This window comes from Hemicordylus capensis, chromosome 1 (assembly GCF_027244095.1).
Source record: "Hemicordylus capensis ecotype Gifberg chromosome 1, rHemCap1.1.pri, whole genome shotgun sequence".
Lineage (NCBI taxonomy): Eukaryota > Metazoa > Chordata > Lepidosauria > Squamata > Cordylidae > Hemicordylus > Hemicordylus capensis.
In genome coordinates this window covers 217461603-217481961 of record NC_069657.1, presented here as the reverse complement: position 1 = coordinate 217481961, position 20359 = coordinate 217461603, and the positions used below count along the sequence as shown (strand labels likewise).

At 43.0% G+C, this 20359-nt stretch overlaps 1 protein-coding gene across 4 annotated transcripts in view; it reads right to left on the bottom strand.

The window, feature by feature from the left end:
* The window catches only part of PLCL1 (phospholipase C like 1 (inactive)), a 339121-nt gene that overhangs the window by 205345 nt on the left and 113417 nt on the right, over positions 1-20359 (bottom strand). The window contains exon 1 of one of the 4 annotated variants that reach the window (XM_053277854.1): positions 5973-6044. The exons of the other annotated variants lie outside the window; for them this stretch is intronic. Coding sequence (XP_053133829.1) covers positions 5973-6029 — 57 coding nt within the window. The 5' untranslated portion in view covers positions 6030-6044. Of the gene's footprint in view, positions 1-5972; positions 6045-20359 lie in introns of those variants that run through there. 4 annotated transcript variants of the gene reach the window in all.

Genomic DNA, 20359 nt, shown 5'->3' with positions numbered 1-20359 from the left:
ATATACTCAGCATTCACGGAGTCATGCAGTCAACATGAAGGAAAATGTTACCTCTCAACTTTGTCTCCCAGGTATTATTCAGAGTACAATGTAACTAGATATGAAAGGGTGTAAAATAACTCCATAATCATTTAACTGTACAGAAAGCTAACCTTTTTCTTGGTATTTACATTCTGCTCTTGATGCTTTTCAGAAAGGTCCCCAACAGCCAATCACAGCTCCAAGCATCTCTTCGATAACACTTCACTGAGAACATTATCTTTGGAGTAGTTTAATGGATGCTCTATTTCCACCACCAGGAGGAAAAACGTTAGAAGAGACACCTGCCTGCTCCAGTACCTGGTGACTCCTCCTGAAGCAGCCAACCATGTTTGAAACCCTGGAAAGCCACTGTCAGTGAGTGCAAACAATACTGAGCTAGGTGGACCAGTGGTCGGACTCAGTAAAGAAAAGAGCTACCTACAGTAATGCACCCTTCCTTTGATACTAGAGGGAAAGACAGCAAGCCTTGAGAAGGCTGTCCCTCCTCTGTCCCTGTTACCACCCCTTCCCTTGAAAGCAGTAGCTATTCAGATATTACGGTGTAACTGTGTTCTGATGTCTGCACACTCGTACATGCTTTTGAGTGAGTGACTGCATCTGCACTCATTTTAGAAGGTGAACCTGGGTCCAGGCTCAAATGCGTGATGCAGATAGGTAGTGTACTGCTGTACCTGAGTCCAGCATAACGTGTGAATAACTGTACCTGCATACAGATCTGTACTTCTACACACTATACACTCATTGTACATAACATATGAATACAGCTAGACTCTCCTCTCTTTTACTGCCAACCTCCTCTGCCTTCTTCCATCTCTCCTTTGAGCTCCTACTCCAGTATGAATCCAGATTTTTTGGATTTGCTAATCTCCTGCCTCTTGAGGTGATTATGTAGATGAAAGAGAAAGGAAATGTAAAGCACTTCATGAATTTAAGAAGTGATATATAAATAACTGAAAGTAAGAAGAAGGACCCTCCCCGCCCCCCAAGTTAGTACTTTTCATCCTAAGGAGAACAAATGTGTTCCTGTTCACCTCATCTGCTCTCATGCACATGCAATCAACCCCTCTCTGCTTTCCCTATCCCATCCACAGAGGTATACACAGTGCCTTTGGAAACTGAAAACCATTATGAGATATAGGACAGAGAGAAACAATAAGTCAGAACAGAACTGTAGTGCTTTTCATGTCTCTTCCTGTTCAAAAAAATGACAATCTTATACAAGAGCAGCAGGCTTTTCAGGAGACTGGGCTTCATCTCTAATATGCAGTCTAGATCTGCCTAGAAATGACATCATTCTGAGATAGGGACTTTTTCTTCAAACATCAGGTGTATGGAGCTTGTTTGTGCTCTTTAGCAGCATGATAAAGTCATTCTGCACATACTCAAAAGACCACCCATTGTATTGCACATTTTCAAGACCTCAGCTCTAGCACAGAAATCAAGATGGGTGGGAATACGGAGATCCTTGACTCAGCTGGAGCCTTGCAAGAGTTCCATTGTCACTGCAACAGCACTACAAAATATGCTAAGAAATGAAAAGGTCTCATGGCCAGGGACAAAAGGGATTGGGAAACAGAATGTTTTGGTGCATTATAAATGTTCTTTTCAGTGTCAAAACTAACATGTAGGAAATATTTTCTTCTTCTTTTTTCCATTCATGCAACCGGTGGCTGGCTGCCCTTAATGATTCTTGCCTTTTACGTTCCGAGGGAAGTAGCTGGAGTGCAACTAATGACACAGAGTAGAAGCCGTGGTTTTGTTTCTCTACCTCTTGGAATCAAGGGGAAGAGACCCCACCTCTTTGCCTATAGGCTTCTCAGAGACATCTGGTGGGCAAATGTGTGAAACAGGATGCTGGGTTAGATAGGCCTTGGGCCTGATCCAGTAGGGCTGATCTTATTTTCTTTGGCCATCAACCCCCCCCCCACAGCTCTCAATACCTGCTTTCTTCAAGGGTAGGGGTAGAGAGGTGTGTGTGTGTGTGTGTGTGTGTGTGTGTGTGTGTGTGTGTGTGTGTGTGTACCACTTAGCTTCTTACAGGAGAAGCAGAACTGGGCCTTTGCTTGACACAAATATATGTTTTCATGCTTCTCATGGCCTTGAAAGGGAAGACGTTCCAAGGCAGCCTCCAAGAACATCCATTTCTTTTTGGATTAGAGAACAGTAGAAATGTTTTGCAATAAGCTTTGTGGACTAAGATACTTATTTACAAATATGCATGTGAAATAAGCATATGCACATACCCCTGCTGCTTTCAAAGCAACTTCTCTCTCTCTCTCTCTCTCACAGAGCAAGCACAAAAACTGTTCATTCTGCCACTACCATGCGGGCATATATAATTGCAGGTATCTTTCTTAATGGGCATTAAATAAAGATTATGATGGGTCCTTAGGGCGCATTAGGGAGTGTGTGTGTGTGTGAGAGAGAGAGAGAGAGAGAGAGAGAGAGAGAGAGAGAGAGAGAGAGAGAGAGAGCACCACTTCTCATTCAACTAGCAGGCTTGAATGAGAGAGAGTGCTCAAATGAATGAGATTGCTTGAATGAGAGTGCCTGCTCCTTGCCTGGCACAACAAAACAACATGGTTGTAACATTATATTACTATTATTATTGAGGAAGAGTTATTTTGCTTACATCATTACTGGCAGAACCATATCTCTTGGTATAACAACTACACAGGTTTATCTCCCAAAGCACCTGAAGAACAGTCTGTTCCTACTCCTATCATGGACACTTTTGCCTCTTCTGAATAAGCAGACATTACAAACATGCAGAATAAACATCTACATTTTCAGTCTGTACACACACACACACACACACACACACACACCACACATACACAACAGAATGTTCCAGGTTTGGTGGTTTTCCATTCTACCATGAGCTAGCCATGGCAAAGAGAGAGAAGCTAGTTGCAAGATGGCAGTGATTCACATCTTTATATTTATTTCAAAAGCAGGTTGACTGCTCAGCTCTGAGACCTGCTGCAGGTCCTCCTAGAGCTACAGACACCAGTGCAACTGAGTTCCCTCTCTGCTCCTTTAGATCATGGCCATTTAGTTTCAAACGGCTTTTTTTCAGGAGGCAATGTTAATCCTTAGTAGTACTTGTAGAGCATTCCACTGAAACCCATGAAACATTTGTGACTCCTGAGGATGTGGAACTCCTGTTGCTTGGAGCAGTGCAGCCTACTACCTGCTCTTTGCCCAACCCTTGCCCAACACAGCTTATATAATCTGGTGGGGAGGCTATTAGATATTAAATACATAAATGCATCTCTGAGGGAGAGCAGGATACTTCCTTGTCGTAAGGAAGCAACTATAAGACCACTTTTGAAGAAGTCTACATTAGAACCCCTCAGAGTTATGCAGTTATAGGCCAGTCTCTTACCTTCCATGGTTAGGCAAGGTGATTGAGAAGGTGGTTGCCTCCCAGTTCCAGGCAATCTTGGAGGAAACAGATTCTCTGTACCCATTTCAAACCAGCTTTCAGCCAGGCTATGAGGTTGAGACTGCTTTGGTCAGCCTGATGGGTGACCTTCAGTTGGGAATCGACAGAGGGAGTGTGGTGATGCTGGTCCTTTTGGATCTCTCAGTGGCTTCCGATACACACACAGGGGGAGGAGGGAACGATTTTCACTGCTCTCCATTCCCTCCAAAAGTGCTCTTGTTTCCAGGAGGACACAGGGAAGTATTCCTGGAAGCCAAAGAGCACTTTTAGAGGGAATGGAGAGCAGTGAAATTTGCTCTCCCCTTGCTCTGCTACTCGAGATCGAGAAGCCTTTGGTGGAGCTCACAGTACCCTTGCTGTGCGGGTGCTGCTCCTGTTCTGTCCACTTAACACTGCACTGGATGTCAGCCATGGTTTGTATCAGTAAAGTTCCAGTCTGATATGACTAAAACTGGAACTTCTGGTTTTAGTGGATGTGTGCATTTTTATCAGTGTTTGCCACTTAATCAGTCCTTTTTCGGGTACATGTGGATTTCTACACAATGCTACTAGGGAATTGAATATCTACAAGCAATTACACCTATTATGTCAGTTTGCCTTATCGTGGTTTGCCTTCCCATAAGTCCTCAAAGCTTCAAAGACCTCCAGCCAGTCTTGGTGTCTCTGTGTTCATAGCTTTCATGTGCTCACCCATGCAGAAGGGGGCGCATAGAGGAGTCTGAAACTGGAGCCACACCTGAACAGAGGGGAACAACAGCAATAACAACAACATCATGTTGGTAGATAAAGTGCCAATTCCGCCTTCCTAGATGCTGCCCATCATATCTATCCCCCACAAACAACGGTAAGGGAAAGAAGCTATGAGTGCAATCCTGGGAAGACCACTGTCCTTGACAAACAGCCATCTGTCCAAATTATTCCATTTTGAGAACAAAGTTTACAAGCAAGAGATACAGCTGCAGAGCCCAGTAAATGGGAGCACCTGATGCTTCAGCAAGCAAGCAGGTTTAGATCTGATGAAGATCTAAAGATCTAGTCTCCTTGAATGGGAGACCAATAGGAACTCCATGCAAAAACAGGACAAATATGTGGGGTTGAAATTTTACTATATTTTCCCCATGCCTTTCCCCCCATCTCTAAAAATTAATTATAAAATTTATAAAATTCATTAACAACAATAAAAAGATGCCAATGCAATATTGTAAGTGATACAGTATTGTAAGCAATACAATATTGTAGGCAATACAATATTGGCAATTTCAAATTCATAATTAATGTTTTTCAGGGGATTATCCTAAGAAAGTGTGTGAGAGAATTTATATGTCTTTTATTGTATTGACTATTCCAATACAAATAATTTATTTTCACATAAAGCTTTGAATTTGCTACAGGATAACATTTTAACCACATTAAGTGTCTCTACTGATTCTCTGCCACCCAATCATCCAATCAAATAGTTTGTTTCAATTACTTGATAATTGAAAAATCTTTCCAACAACTGCATAGGAAATTAATATGATGAGGTGGTTTTTTGTTTACTAAATATATGTCAAATATCATGCCAGATCAGTTCTCAATTTATTTAGGGCATCAGGAAGTTCTACAGAGTAAATTTTTTTTAGGGGGGGGAAATATCTCAGCAGTATGCAAATAAGAAATATGCATGGAAATATATAGTTGCAAAGTATGTAACCAGGCATCATCCATAAGAAAGACAAATCAAAATGGTTAAAAAAAATAGGTATATAGATAAAGATATAAATATTCAACAGTTTTTTTTCTTCATTTTCTCACATAGTGAAAAAGAGCACATTAACTGAGCACAATAATAGTGTTATTATTATTATAACCCCGTAATAGTGTTGCTTCTTTTCTATAAATTCAAGTGCTTTTACCTCATTAACACAAAGAAGTAAGACTATTAACATGTGACCCTCTTCAAATAGAGAGGAAAGTCTCCCTACCTCCCTGAGGAGCAGGTGGCTCTCGGTAAAGAGAGGGGCTGTTCTCAGGCACACCCTAACCCAGGCTAGGCTGAATGTGAGAACCGCCAGGATCAGGCCCCTTCCCAGTGGAGCAGCACTGCCTAGTCCAAGCTTTGAAACCCAGCTTTTAGCTGGGGTCAAGGGTTTGAGCACCTAGAATGCCCGTCCCCTGGAGAAATCCCCCCCATGCACTGTGCATGTTACGTGGTGCATTGTGGGATATCCAGAGGCTGGGACGTGTCATCCTTGCCTCGGGAGCTCCACACTGCGCCAGGCAGCACAAATCATCTGGGAGCAAAGTCCACACTTCCAGCAACAGCCAGGCACTTATGTGGGGGAAAGGTAAGTTTAACCAGCCTTCCCACCAGCCTGCTCACTGCCCCGCCTATTCATGTGAATGGCCCCATAGAGTAGTAGAAACATATTTGTACCTTACAAACAAGCTTTTTGTTTAGAAATATACAGAGTGAGCAGATGGGGACCAAGGAAGCACTGACCAACAATCCAATACTACTTCGAAAACAGCAGCAGTCTCCCACAAAGCAATAGCACATCCTTCAGCACCTAACATCCTGTTCTTCTTCCAAGCCAAAAACCGGTTAGCAACCATTTCTAGCAAGCTTCAGACTCAAATGTTTCTCTTCTGCCCAGTCTCAAAGTGCCTCTAGTAAAACAACAATTCTAGATAAACCAGGCCAAGGGAAACAGCCAAATAACTACTGCAAAATTATATGCAGGAAAAGAAACAATGACAGCTTTGTAAGAGAAGATAGTCTCTTTTACTGCCATCGTATTTTGAGTAAAGCTGTTTTTCAAAGGAAATTGTCTGAAGGCAGTAAACCTGCTGAAACCCACTTCAAAAATGGTGCCTGATTGGGACACATTCAGCCTAAGTTATTTATAAAGGCAATTTCCCTTGAAAAAGAAAGTTTTACTTAGTACTTGCCTTTCCCTACACAGCTGTTGTTGTTACCGTTTTCCTGTAAACCAAGTCAGTCCTTTACCAATTGACATCTGTAGGGTTCATTTCATAACATTTGGTTGCTTCTCCCTCACTACCTTCAGGCTCCACGGCACATTTCAAGAATATTATCCTGCTCCTGTCCTGAATATTTTTAGCTGGCACTTGAATTGGAGTCGCTTGCAACAAAAATAAGAATGCTTGATAACACAGTCATCTCATTTGTCTCAATCCTGCCTATCCAAGTTAGCTTTAAATTAAGCAATTTCTCAAGATCTTGCTTAATCTCTCTTTCCAGAGGCAGGGAATACATTTTAAATAATCCCTCACTGTCAGTAGATATTGGTTCCTGAGTATCTTACCAGACCTTTAAAAAAATACAACTTCCAAAAAGCAAATAATTATTTTTCTCTGTTCATTCTGCATACTTGTTCCCAGAAATGGACTTTTCTCCTTAGAAGTAGGCTCCCTCCCCTGCCAAGTCCTTTATTAGTCCTTTGCAACCCTTTACAGCTTAAATAGGCATTATCTATACATACAAACAGACATTTTAATACTGCCTCAAACTCTAGTCCGTGTAACTGATCATTGTCCAACAGGATTGTCTTATACTCATTATCCTACATTCACTCTTTGGGATGATTCTCGCAATCGCCCTGGCTAGGTGAGGAGGGTGCGGGCAGAAGGCTGCTTTTCACTTACAGAGCAGGATGGAGCAGGAGCAGTATGGAGGGATCAGGGGCCGGAACTTGTTCTGGCCTCCAGGCATCCCTCAATGCAACACACGGCACAAGCATTGCATTGGGGATTTCTCCCCTCTGATGGGCACTCTATGCACCCATCTCTGTGATTCCTCAGGCTGCACACAGCCTGAGGAATCACATGATTCCCGGTAGCCAGGTTAAGGGTGCAAGAGCACCCTTCACCTTGGTTAAAACCTGGGGTTATTAAGGGGATTAGGCAGGAGGGGAGCAGAGAGAAATTGTCCGAATTACACACTCCATGGTGGTATGTGGCTCTTAGATACTATAATTTAGCAGTCAGTGTAAGATAGTACTTTCTCTTGGGAAAACCTTGCAAAAGGATTTTTAGCACCTTAGTGATATGTTCCAATGTCATTAATAAACACAATTATCTGATATTTTCCAAACGCCAAGACCTCCAGCTTGATTTATACTAATTGTGCAGAATCAGGCACACGTCCCAAGCTATTGATTTGGAAAGGGGCTCCAGTCCCACAAGTGACTGTCCTATGCAGCAGAACGTTAGTAAGGCTCATGGGACAGTCTGCAGTTCAGAGTAATTATATCCAGAATAGAGCTAACTAAATGGCTGCTATCTTCAGCTATTAGTATGCTCAAAACAAATCAGCATTTATTCCGTTCTGCAAGTATGGTGCAAATAATCTCACTTCTACCATACAATGAATTCTTCTGCCCTATGACAACATGGTTTCAAAAGGAAAGGGGAAAACACCAACCCAGTTTATGGCAACCAGCAGCCTAGTCCTTTACTGCAATCACTTGAACATTCTTGTCCCCCACTTGACTGAGGTCATTCCTACAACAGAGGTGCCATTCTCTTTGGAGACACCATTCTCTTTTTCATGCCCCCTCCTTACATCGTGTTTTAGTTCACACATAATACCAAACACTGCTGTGGTGTACACAAGCAAGCCTTGGGTTCAAACATGCCTATCCCCTGCAACACCACCGCACTCACTCCAATTCCTTCCCTTTCATAGCAAGTCACTGTTTGCCACCACCTCCAAGCCAGCCATCTATGGTTTCTGCAGGGCTTGCCCTCCAGATCAGAATAGCAAACTAGGGCATGGTCTGAAAGGGCATGTGAAAAGGACCATGCTGAAATGAAGCCAATCTGGGACCAGTCAGTGCCTGGATGGGAAACCACCTGGGTACCCTATGCATGCCAGTTATGAATGCACTTGAGTTCCATTTTTTAAAAGGCAGAATATAAATGTAATAAGTAAATATAGTTTATCAGAATTTGCCAGTTTGAATACAATGGCAAATTAGGGTTTGACACAAAAGGGGAAGGATATGATGTGAGGAGGCCAAGGTTCATCCATCGTATAAGACCAAACTATGCCCAAACTGGTCCACTGATTGGCTAAATTTTGTCAACACTGGGTTATCACAAAGGTTAGTTCCACATGGGACACTAACCGAAGACCACCATTTAGAGTGGAACTGCTTAAGTTGTTATCTGCCAAGCTGAATGCCGTCTACTAGCCACCTAGCATAGCCCACAAGAGGCTCAATAAGGCTTTTGCTGTTGCTGCCTGGCTGGGGATGCACTAATGGCGGGCGGGGGGGGGGGGATCAAAGACCTGGCAGACCACAACACATGCCTTGGCTTGTGGGGTTGCAAGTTGTCTGGATGTCATTTAATGCAAAAAGTAAGGATGCTGCAATAGTCTCAAGAACTAGGGCAGTGGGAATCGAACTGAAATGCTCTATTACTACACCTTGGTGTCTTTTCAAAAGCCGACAGTCCTTTACCTACTACTAAATAATATCATCATCTACACCCCATGCTTAGGGTAATTTCAGATCCAGATCTGAACTTTCTGGCTCAGGTCAATATTGAATAACTGCTGTTCTTGGCTTGACCTTTCCTGAAATTCTCAGAAGACCAGCTCCTGTATCTTCTCACGCTAAGGCACAAGGGCTGAACTGAAACTGTAGGATTGCTCCTACAATGGATATTTATATATCTTTTTATAAGCTCAGCTTGCAAGATCTTTTTACTGTTTGTTTGGACTTGTTTATCAGTTCTTGGACAGCCTCTTGATTTGCAGTACTATTAAAATTGTATTTATAAAACCAATCGGATTTACACCATAGTAGGTATACAGTCACGCTTTGAAAGTTAAGGAGAGAGAAAGAGACAAAGGAAGATTGGGAAATACTGCATAGCACTGGAAGAACAGTTAAGCTGGTCTTGCAGTAGCCAGCATGAATGCTCCCCTTTGCTAAGCAGGGCTTGCCTTGGTTCACAGTTGGATGGGTGACTAGATGTGAGCACTGTCTGCTGTAAGATATTCCCCTTAGGGGATGAAGCTGTAGCTCAGGGGTAGAGCATCTGCTTGGCATGCATGCCCAACAAGGTCATCAGAGTGGCCTTTGCTCCATGTGCCAATGCTGAGAGAGGCTAAATTGTCATGCACGTGGGACAGGGCCTTCGCTGTTGTTGCCCCAGGCTCTGGAATGCTCTCCCAGTCAATCTCCATTCTTTGTGAATGTCTGTTCTATTTTAACTTTTGTAAACTGCTTTGGGATGCCTTATGAAAGGCGGTATAAAAATTGAACAATTAAAAAAAAAATGCAGAGGGCCCAAGGTTCAATCTCTGGCATCTTCAGGTAGGGCTGTGAAAGACTCCTGCCTACAAATCTGGAAAGTTGTTGCCAGTCAGCGTAGACAGTACTGAGCTAGATGGATCAATGGTCTGACTCCATTTAAGGCAGCTTCTTAGGTTTCTAGTGGATATGCTTGCACTCTGCATGCACCAACAGTTACTGACTGCACTAAAACAAAACATTTTTTTTAAAAAAAACACTCTTCCCCAGTCAAAGGATTATTACTACACATTTATTTATTTAACTAACTAACTAACTACATTTATATCCCACTCTTCCACCAAAGAGCGCAGAGCCGTATAGATGGTTATGTTTCTCCTCAAGCAACCCTGTGTGATAGATAGTGATGTGTGCATGATGGCTACTACCTACCACCAAACCCACAAAAGAAATGGGCAAGCAGGCAATTTTAAAGAAAATTTTAACCTTTCCCCAACCCCCCATAGGATCCTATGGGGGTTTGGGGGGGAATGTTAACCATTTTAAAAAACAATCTGCTTGCCCATTTCTTTTGTGGTTTAGGTGGTAGGTAGCACCCATCTTGCCTTACCACCCAACCTTCTTTAGTGTCCCTAGGACCTACCCATGGGGAAACATGGGAGGTTTCGACTTCCCCATTGTGCCTTATGGCTGAATCACTCGAATCATTTCGAGCTGATTCGTCAAAACAGCTGGCAAATGGCCGCTATTTAAATGACTCTATTAGAGTGTTTGCAGTTCAATTCTAGATCAAGTCAAATTGCAAAATCCAGCTTGTGCGCATCTCTACTGCATACTAAACCTGCCCCTAGAAAGTGGCTTGGCTTACTTGCATGAGCCATCTTGAACATCTTGCTCTGCATGTTTAACATTCTGCATATGTTCCTTGCTTAAGTTTTGACCATGGATGAGATGGACAACATGTGGCACTTTAGAGATATGTGGGCCACACCCCTAATGTGGACCTGTTTGTTGGAAAGGGGTCAAGGAGTTATTCAGAGGGAGTGGGGTGATGGCAGTGCCATTTTAGTCACCACCTGGAGGGCAACAGTTTGGGAGAGGCTGGAATAGACTATACTGCACTGAAGTATACTAGATGGCCAAGTAGTCTGACCTCAGAATCTAATCTGCCCAGTTCCCTCTCAAGAAAAAAGTGGTTTGCTTTTTATTTGCTACCATGTGGATTTCCACCTGACCACCTTGAATTGTGGGGGGAGGGTATTTTTGCACTGAATGCTGCATGAGTATTGCTTGGTGGTGGTGGGTTTTGTCAGAGTTTTTTAAGTTTTACAATAATTATGTTTAGTTGTGTTTTTGTAACAGGTGGTGCAGTCACCTCTTTGATTTCTGTCAATGACCTGGAGCCTGGGTTCACAATACTGCACATCCTTGGGAAATTGTCTTGTGTAGTTTGAGACCCCTTATCATTTATTATAAATAAGGTTGTGTTTGCCTTTCAGCATGTTCTTACAGTTCTTTTGCAGCAAAAGCACACAGAAGCCTTGCAAGTTCAGTAGCTGTAATTGCTGCCTCCTGGATATCCATATCCCCTCTCAGACAGATGCTTGCTGACTCTTGCTCTATAGCAGGAGGGGGTTAGAGAAAAAGCTTCCTTTTTCTCTAACCCCCTTTCCCCCTTTTTTTAATGGTGCCACACACAAAAGGGGGGGCATCTTCAATTCTTGAACACAGGCCCCTTCAGTGCTTGCTTCACCCTTGGTTATCTAGATGTTAAAATAGGGCATAGCAAGATGATATAGGCAGGAACGCAGCCTATCCATGGGACAAGGTGGCAAGATCCCATTCTGGAAAGTAGCACAGAAGAAAGGATTTCAGGAAGAGCTACATGTATTGCATCTGGTATGTTCCTGACAGAATCCTCCCTTCCATTTAAATAGCATAAGAGCCCCTTTAAATATTGAATCTTGAAAACCTAGGTGTTGGCAATGAGGATGGGGGGTAATGAAAGAGTGCAGCTGTTGGGAACCATCTCTAAAAAAAATGAGGACACTGAGCCAACCACAGGTGGGTACAGCAGGGACAAAGGTAGCAGAACCCAGTCTGTTAATTGGAGAAGGTGAAAACACTGCTCAACCCATGGGAGGAGGCTGTGGAAAGGAGCTCCTTCTCTCCCATGGGTTCTTAACTACCATATACTGAATGCAGCAGAGCTACATCAAGTTTCTAAGGCATGTTTCTCTTTTTCAGTTTTCAGAATCCTAGTGTTCTTCTCTTTCCAAGTTCTCATGATTGCAGAGGCCTATGTGAAAACATAGCATGATAATGCAAGCTCAAAAATAATACCTTGCAACATTTTTTTTGAATTTTTAAATTTTTATTTACTATGCTTTAGAAATCTCATGATTTTCAAAGTCCAGAGGTATTCATTCCATGGGCTGTTTTTCTTGCTGCTGCTACTTTACACATTTAAACTCAACAATTCCAAAATACATTCCAAATGACAAATTTCCATAGATTTGGTTCATGAAACTGCCTTGTACCAAGTCAAACTATTTGTTCATCTAGCCCAATCTGCTCTGGCTAGCAGTTGCTCTCAAAGTCTCAGGCACAGGTCATTCCCAACCCCATCAGAGATTTTATTCTTTAAAAAAAAGAGAGAGAATGGAACCACAGACCTTCTGCATATAAAACATGTGCTCTACCACTGAGCTATGGTATGGACCCATGGCTCAAGAATGAGATTTACTTATTTATTTAACACTTTGATGGGCTGCTTTTCTTAAAACATTCAAAGCTAATAATAAATAAAATAATAATACAGAAGCCACACAAAGATGACACCACCAAAATAAGATGAAAAAAGGATGAGACTCGGGTGCAGAAAACTGATTATCCTAAAATCATGGAGGTCTCAGATTGTCAACACATTTGGGGCTATATAGTCCTTCTGCAGAACTACCGCCAATTAAAATGCTGCTACTGGCAAAGAAAAAATATTCAGAGAGGTTTATCTGTCTTAAGCACAGAATGTTAATGTGGTTCTTCTCAGTTAAGTCTACTTGAAAGTTTGGGAGAATGAATTTTCTGCAGACATGCAACAGTCTTTGCATCCAGAGATGCTCTTACCCCCAGACTCTGGGGCCAAAGTCCGGGGTCTCCACAGCCCCTGGGGGCCCCCTAATCCTCTTTAGTCTGTCCCAGGTGGTGTGGTCACCCAGCCAAGCATAAGGATGCTTAATCTGCAGAGGAGGGGGGCCTCCAAAGGCCTTTAGGTGTGGGCTCCAAAATTACCTAGGTGCACCTCTGTTTGTATCAGCAATATGGTAGGAATGCCATGCAACTGGAATACACAGATAAGCTACAGACCTCAAGCTCATGATGATATACTTCCAAGGTGGTAATCAATGTTCAACTAACTGTCCACTCTCGCAAGTCCATAACACAAACCATGTTAAGGCATGACAAGCTATCCTGAACACAAGCTTGTGTTAAGGCATGATGCAGCAGTGCTGAACACAATACTCAGAAAACAGTGAGCACCACCTCTAAGCTGTATTTGCACAACTTGATATGACCTATTTCCAAAGTGTTGATTCACATGCTTATACAACATCCAAACCTAACACTTGGTAGTCTGCAGCTGATGACCAGAAGTCATATTACCTTTACCATGTTACTGCAAAATTAGACTTCCCGTGGAAAGCAATTCTTTTCTTCAGCATAGAATCCATAACTATTTGTCCTTTGGCAGCTCTATATTCCAAAGACAGAATCAACAGAGGCAACACAACTCACAATGTGATGGCATTGTTTTAGATGCCATGGTCACAGACCAGGGCTGAGCAACTTCAGCCCTCCTGCAGATGTTGCCCTACAACTCCCATAATCCCTAGTTATTGGCCACTGTGGCTGGGGATTATGGGAGTTGTAGCTGAGGGGGCGGTGCAGTTGAGCAAGCCCGTCATAGACCTTTTTCACAAGAAGGCAATTTCTCCAACATCCCCAAGGCAGGAGCTTCAGACCTAGATGTACAAAATGTTTTTGTTCAAGAGTACAGTGTCTAAAGTGATATAAAAGGTCTTGAAGTAGTATTTTATCTATTACTCCATTTCACACACCAGTACAAGTCAGCCATTAATATTCCAGTCAGTCATGGAGCGCTGCTGAACCCAAGTGTGAACACGGTCTGTCATTCTAGGCCGTGTAACCTTGGCATTTTCAAGCAGTTAGGGCTGCTGTGCACATAAGAGGCAGCCCCTGGGGCTCTTGTGGAGGCGGGCTGTTGTGAAACGGCTTAAAACAGCGCACAGGCACGTGATTTGTGGGCTATTTCCAAGGACACAGCATCAAGGTGAACAATGTAGCGTGTGTGGCACTTTAAGAAAAGGCACTGTGCCTGATCCATGTTGTTTACAATACACAGATGTAGCTTCTGCTGGAACAAAATGTGTTTAGGATCACAGCCAAGGATAGATAACTATCACAAGGCAGAGGAGACCAGAGAACACAAAGACACAAAGGGGAAAGTAGTGTTACTTTGTTTTCTTGTTGTGATCAACAGGCAGTTTCCATTCTGGAAACCAGAGGAAGTTATTCATATTCAGTTGTCAGAAGGCAAAAGAACACTCCCATCCTGTTATCACTCTACCACATGGGAGCATCCTGGTCTCACTGAAACGATTTCCTTCCAAGTTGTACTGGGCTAGTAGTAGATTATGACTTTATTCAAACAGCATGGGAAGGGGTCTGCACAACAGTCCATTACGAAGGAAGTACTTGTTTCAAAAGATGTATGTGCTTCGGTATTGCTACGCCCAGAGCAGCTAACAGACAAAATCGAAAAGCCCCACCCCAATGAATTATGCAGTCCCGCCCTTTGCCATGCCAACCTCAAGTACAACTGTCTGGAGAGACAACCCTGCACAGGTACACAGTCACTGAATGCCTGAATAGGGCTATTATGGCTCCTTCTCCTCTCTCCCCAGAAATGTATCATAAAATGAAATACGACATGATGTCATTGCACCTAGGAGTTACTACTACTACTTTACTACTACTACTGCACCTAAGAGTTGCACCATCCCCACTCCACTTCATTGCCTGCCACCTGAAGGGGCAAGAAAGCTCATTTTACAGTTAGATCACTTCTCATGTTTTGATTTGTTTTACTTTACATTCCGAGAGGAGGCAGAGATGTCAAGCCACATGGCCTTCCTATCTCGTCAAGTTCTGTCTTAGGTATAACTGCACCGGAATGCAGAAGAAGTTGGATTTTAATTTGGAAGCTTTTCAAGTGGTCTTTATTTTATTTATTGTTAAATTTATATACCGCCTTTCATTAAAAACGATCACAACGCGGTTTACAAAAATTAAAACACATAATAAAAATGAACTAAAAGTATTTAGCTAAAAATATATAAACAATCTGAAATTAAAATATACAATATACAAATACAAAAACCATACATGGATAAAAACACTCAGAAGCAGCAATAAAACAATCATGTAAAGGCCTGGATAAAAAGCCAAGATTTAACCAGCTTCCTAAAAACTGTGAGGGAGTCTGAGGAGCGAATGGCCACTGGGAGAGCATTCCATAGCCTGGGGGCAGCAACAGAGAAGGCCCTGTCCTGAGTGCACAACAACCGAGCCTCCCTCATTGTTGGCACCCGGAGCAGAGCTCCCTCAGATGATCTTGTCAAGCCGGCAGAAACCCTTGGGAGCAGGCGGTCCCTCAGGTATCCCGGGCCCAAACCATTAAGGGCTTTAAAGGTCAAAACCAGCACCTTGAATTGGACCCGGAAAAACACTGGTAACCAGTGCAGCTCTTTCAAAATAGGTGTGATGTGATCACACCAGGCAGCTCCAGATAGAACTCGAGCTCCAGACAGAACCCTAGATGACAGCCACAATGTCAGATGATGTAACAGTCCACCACAAACAGCTGCTGTGTGGGGAATATTGCACACGTGCACATACACCATTTGGTTTCTCTGATCTTGATGACTGGCAGATGAATGTCTGAACTGACTCTACTGAGAGAGAGAGAGGATTGAGCTTGAAAGGAATGAACATTCCGCCTGTGGTGTTGTTTGAGAATTGGCCATCACAGATACCAGTCACTACTTTATGTTGCAGTCACCAGGTAATGAACATGCATGTGTGAACCAGCTTGTAGATGTTTCCAGAAACAAAACCAGAGGTTTAATCATTCCCTTAGGCAAGCCCTTCCTCTTTCACTCATCTTGTGAATTGTTTACCAACAGTTTCCAAGATAACAATGTTGGATAAGGGGACCAAACATTAACAAAGCAAGCTATTTGCTAAAATCATTGTAAACCGCTTAGAGAGCTCCGGCTATAGAGCGGTATATAAATGTAAGTGCTATTGCTATTGCTATTTGGATATTTTGGACTATGGTGCTTTCACTGTCACCTTTATTTTTGAGTCATGCTTTTGAAAATCTGCCAATATGACGTATGCCTCCATAGAACACTTTGATCACAGGAACTGAACAGTGGCGTATTTGTCTCTAGGTCACTGGAGCCAAAAACAACGTTCTGGTCACAAAAGCAGCCAAACAAAAAGAACCAAACAAAAAACATGTGAGTAATGAAGATACAGAAAGGGGCAGTGTTTGAATAAACTGTTGACTTAGGGCCCACATTTGCCTGCCAAAACCCACCTCCCTCTAGCAAGAGATCCCCAAACTGGTCATAATGTAGAGAAGAACTCAGAATGTGGAGGAAGAGTTCTACAGAATTAAGCCCCATACCCCAATCTGCATGTCTTACAGCAGCTGCAGGGTGTGTGGAGATTTATACCTTATGGCCAGGTTTCACACAATGAGGGCTATTTGTATGAGCAGCCCTACCTAAGCATAGGCAGCCCTTCCTAGGTCAGGCTGCTCGTGTGAAGTGCCAGAATTGAGGCCGATCCCAGCACTGCCTCCCCTAATAGCCCAGGGTTTTTACACAGGCTTTTACCTCAGTTAAATGGTGTGAGTGTGTATGCTCGGGCTACAGGCAGCCCGAGCATACACAGAGCCGGATGCCTAGAGCACCCGGCTTGAGGGAGAATCCTTGAATGCACCATGCTGCTTGTGCAGGAATATCTGGAGGCTGGGATTCATTTTCGCAGCCTCCAGAGATCTGTGCTGCTGGGAGCAGTGTGGACCAAGTAGGCGTGCAAGCAGCACGTCCCACATAATACCCAGACTTGTCTGGAGCAGGGTGGGCGAGGTAATCTTGATCTTGCCTTCCTCATGTGCCCTCCCTGCCCTCAGAAAATGGTTGTGTTCACAACTTCAATAAGTACTTCAAAGCCATTGCAGTTAGTTAGAATGGGGATTGATTGCTCATCACAAGAACACCTGCTCTGGAGCATCCCCTTGGCAAAGCTGGCATGGGGGCTATTCTCACGATCAGCAAAAATCGGGCTAGCCTCCGCTAGCCCGATACCTGCCATTCATCTGCCTCCGCTAGCCCAATTTTTGCTGATCGTGAGAACCACCGGGCTCGGCTGTGAGCTCGGTAGTTCTAGAGCGGGTAACCCGCTCAAGTACCCCTCCCCTTAGCCTGGGTTTGCGGAGCAAGCGCTCCACAAACCCGAGCTATCTGATCATGAGTAGGCGCGGCTCCACGCCACAGCTACTCGCGAGTAGACCCCTGGAGGGGAGGTGAAAAGCCACCTCCCAGCTCCAGGGGTCTCCCCAGTATGCCCTGCGCACTCACTCAGGGCATACTGGAGCTTCCGGGGGCCACCTCGCTGTCTTTTCCTGTAGCTAAATAAGGGTTCTCAGCAGACTCGCTCTGTACAATGAAGCACTTACAGTGTGCCGCTCACAGACTTCACATTCCAGCAAGGCCCGTTCCTGCTTTGCCCAACTCCTTTCTGGTTTCCCTGTCAGCCCCACCAGCCCTTCTATCTGCCTCTCAGCTTGCATCTCTGTGATTTCACCTTGCTCCTTAATCAGACACATCAGGCTGTTCATTTCACTGGAAAAGGCTCAACCCTCATCCAGATCAGTTTCCTCTATCCAATGAAAGTCCTGCCATATAGGGGAATGCAGTCTTCACCAAGGCATGACAGTAAACTTGATATATAAAACAGTGTACCATTTACTGTTTGGGTGGGGTAGAACCAGTTTTGAATACAGTCCCTGGAACATTTTATACTGCCTGCACAAGCTAAGTAGGATGAATATCCCAAGGATCCGAGAAGGAGACCTATATTTAGGTCTCCCATGTATGTGACAGGAATGGAAACGCAAGTCAACACTGACCCACACTGCTTCTCTACAGAATTATCTTCAGTTCTAAAAAGAACAATGTCAGTATATAATCTTGCTTTAGTATTGCTATATGTCACACTGTCCTGCACTTTAATTTTCTCGTGAAGCAGAACTATTATAGCAACGTCATTTCTAATTATTCCTCTCCTGTTTAACCACCAAGCAAAAGAGGGATTCACTTCCTTGTATGTTTCATGAGCACCTCAAAAGCCATTAGGACTCAGTGTGGCTCCTAGAAGATACTTAGGGCCCATTCCGATGGGTGATTTTGTCTCTATTTGTCTCTATTTATTTTTGTCCTTCCCAACTATCTTTGGCCACAAGGATCCTGTGAAGAGGAGTGTCATGCCGCATGGCTCCTAAGAACTCTCCAGCGTGACTGTCTAGTTTAAATGCCAAGATTCCATCACAGAATGGAGGCTCCTGGCTGAGGAAGGGTTGGGGAGACACAACATTCCGTTGCATGTCCTACTTCTACCTCCTAGCAACAATCAGTAACAGAATCTCAATCAGAATACTTATCATTAGTTTTATATTTTGATAGCTGCTATATATTGCACACAGAAACACACACAAGGGCTGTTGTCATGACTGGAAATAGGGTAAGTGTGTCCTGTCCAACAGCTGTATTCAGCTGCTGATTGAGGTAGGAGTAAAACCACTCCTACCCAGCTGCTGCTTCCCACATGATCACTTCCTCTCCCTGAGATCTTGGCAGGTGACTGGCAGATGGCTCCTCCTACCCTAATTATAATCATGTGAACAAGCCCACAGTTTGCTTTCCAGGAAATGTCCTTCTCAACAGTTTCTTGTATCTGGAAAAAATTTGCCAGATCTACATTTTCACACTTTTGAACACTGTGATTAAGATGATTAACATCCGGCAAAAGCCTCTACCAATTCCTTACAAATGTTTTTTGGGGTTGGACAGTTAAAGGAATAAGAATTTACAAAATACTTCTGCAACTCTGTTTGCCATCTTAAAGATGACTAATTTACCAACCCTCTTGGACCACCCATCCATGCCCCCGATACTGTTCTCTTATGTGTGCACTTTAACATGCAATGAATTGTTTCTTCTACAAAGAGTTAGCTTTGATTACTAATTTATAGCTTCAAGCCCCAGATATTAGACAATAAGAGTATAATACATTGGAGCTAATCCATTCTTTTTTGTACTTTCATATTTTCAATGCATACTAAAAACTTACACACAAAACCTTCATAAAACATGCAAACTGTCCTCTGCCTTGGGAAACAAGTGACTGAGCGGGAGGAGGAAACATATGTTCTTGCCTATATTATTTCCAAATGGCTTTTCCAAATAAGCCAAACATATGGATGTAATTTATAAAAGACTGAGTCATGCTGTTGTTACACCATTCATCATGATCTATCATTACCAAAAAAATCACTTCTAAACTACTGTGAATTAGCCCTTTGACCCCTGAAACTCGGAGCCCAGAAATTTCCAGATTTTTAAGAATGCTTTTTACGAAGCTGATCAGGAAGGATGCAGCCATGCATTTTTCTCTACATGTTGGGCTTTGTTTCCTCCCAGGTTATGGAGTCCGGTTTTTCCTTGTGAAGTATCAATTCAGAAACAATGAAGCTGAAGCACAGAAGCAATCCTTCACCCCATATAAGGCTCTCCACTGCCCCACCTTCAAACAGCCTGGCAATGGTGTGGCCCTGGAAACACATTTATTTGTTACATTTCTTTACCACCCCAAACGTCAATCTGTAGGGGGTTTACAACAATTAAAATAAAATTAGAACAGTTAAAAACACAACAATTAGACATATACCTAAGATATTGCAGTTTGCAATATATGACCACACGGTGCATATAAGAGCAGGGAATTTGCCACAGATATGGTAGTCTGTCGTACAAATTATACCCACTCAGCAATATTGCACATATGTACAATATTGCACATAGCTGGCCAGACCTGGTCTTCAATTTTTTAAAAAAAATTAAATGGAGCTTCAGAGCAGCAAAAATTAAAATCATCCTCTCTCTCTCTCTCTCTCTCTCTCTCTCTCTCTCACACACACACACACAGTTTGAAGGAACTAGCATCACATCATGCTCTTGATCTATGCAAGAGTGTCAACATGAAATTCAATCATTTCAATAAACTTCTACGATATTATTCACCTTATACTGTCACTTTCCAAAAATTACACAGAGAAGCAGTTCTCACCTTAGATTTTAGGCATAAAGAAGGCGATAGATCTTGAAACTATCAGATCAATACTGTCAGGTCAATCGGATATTTTAAAAAATGTTCCTTTGTATATACAGGC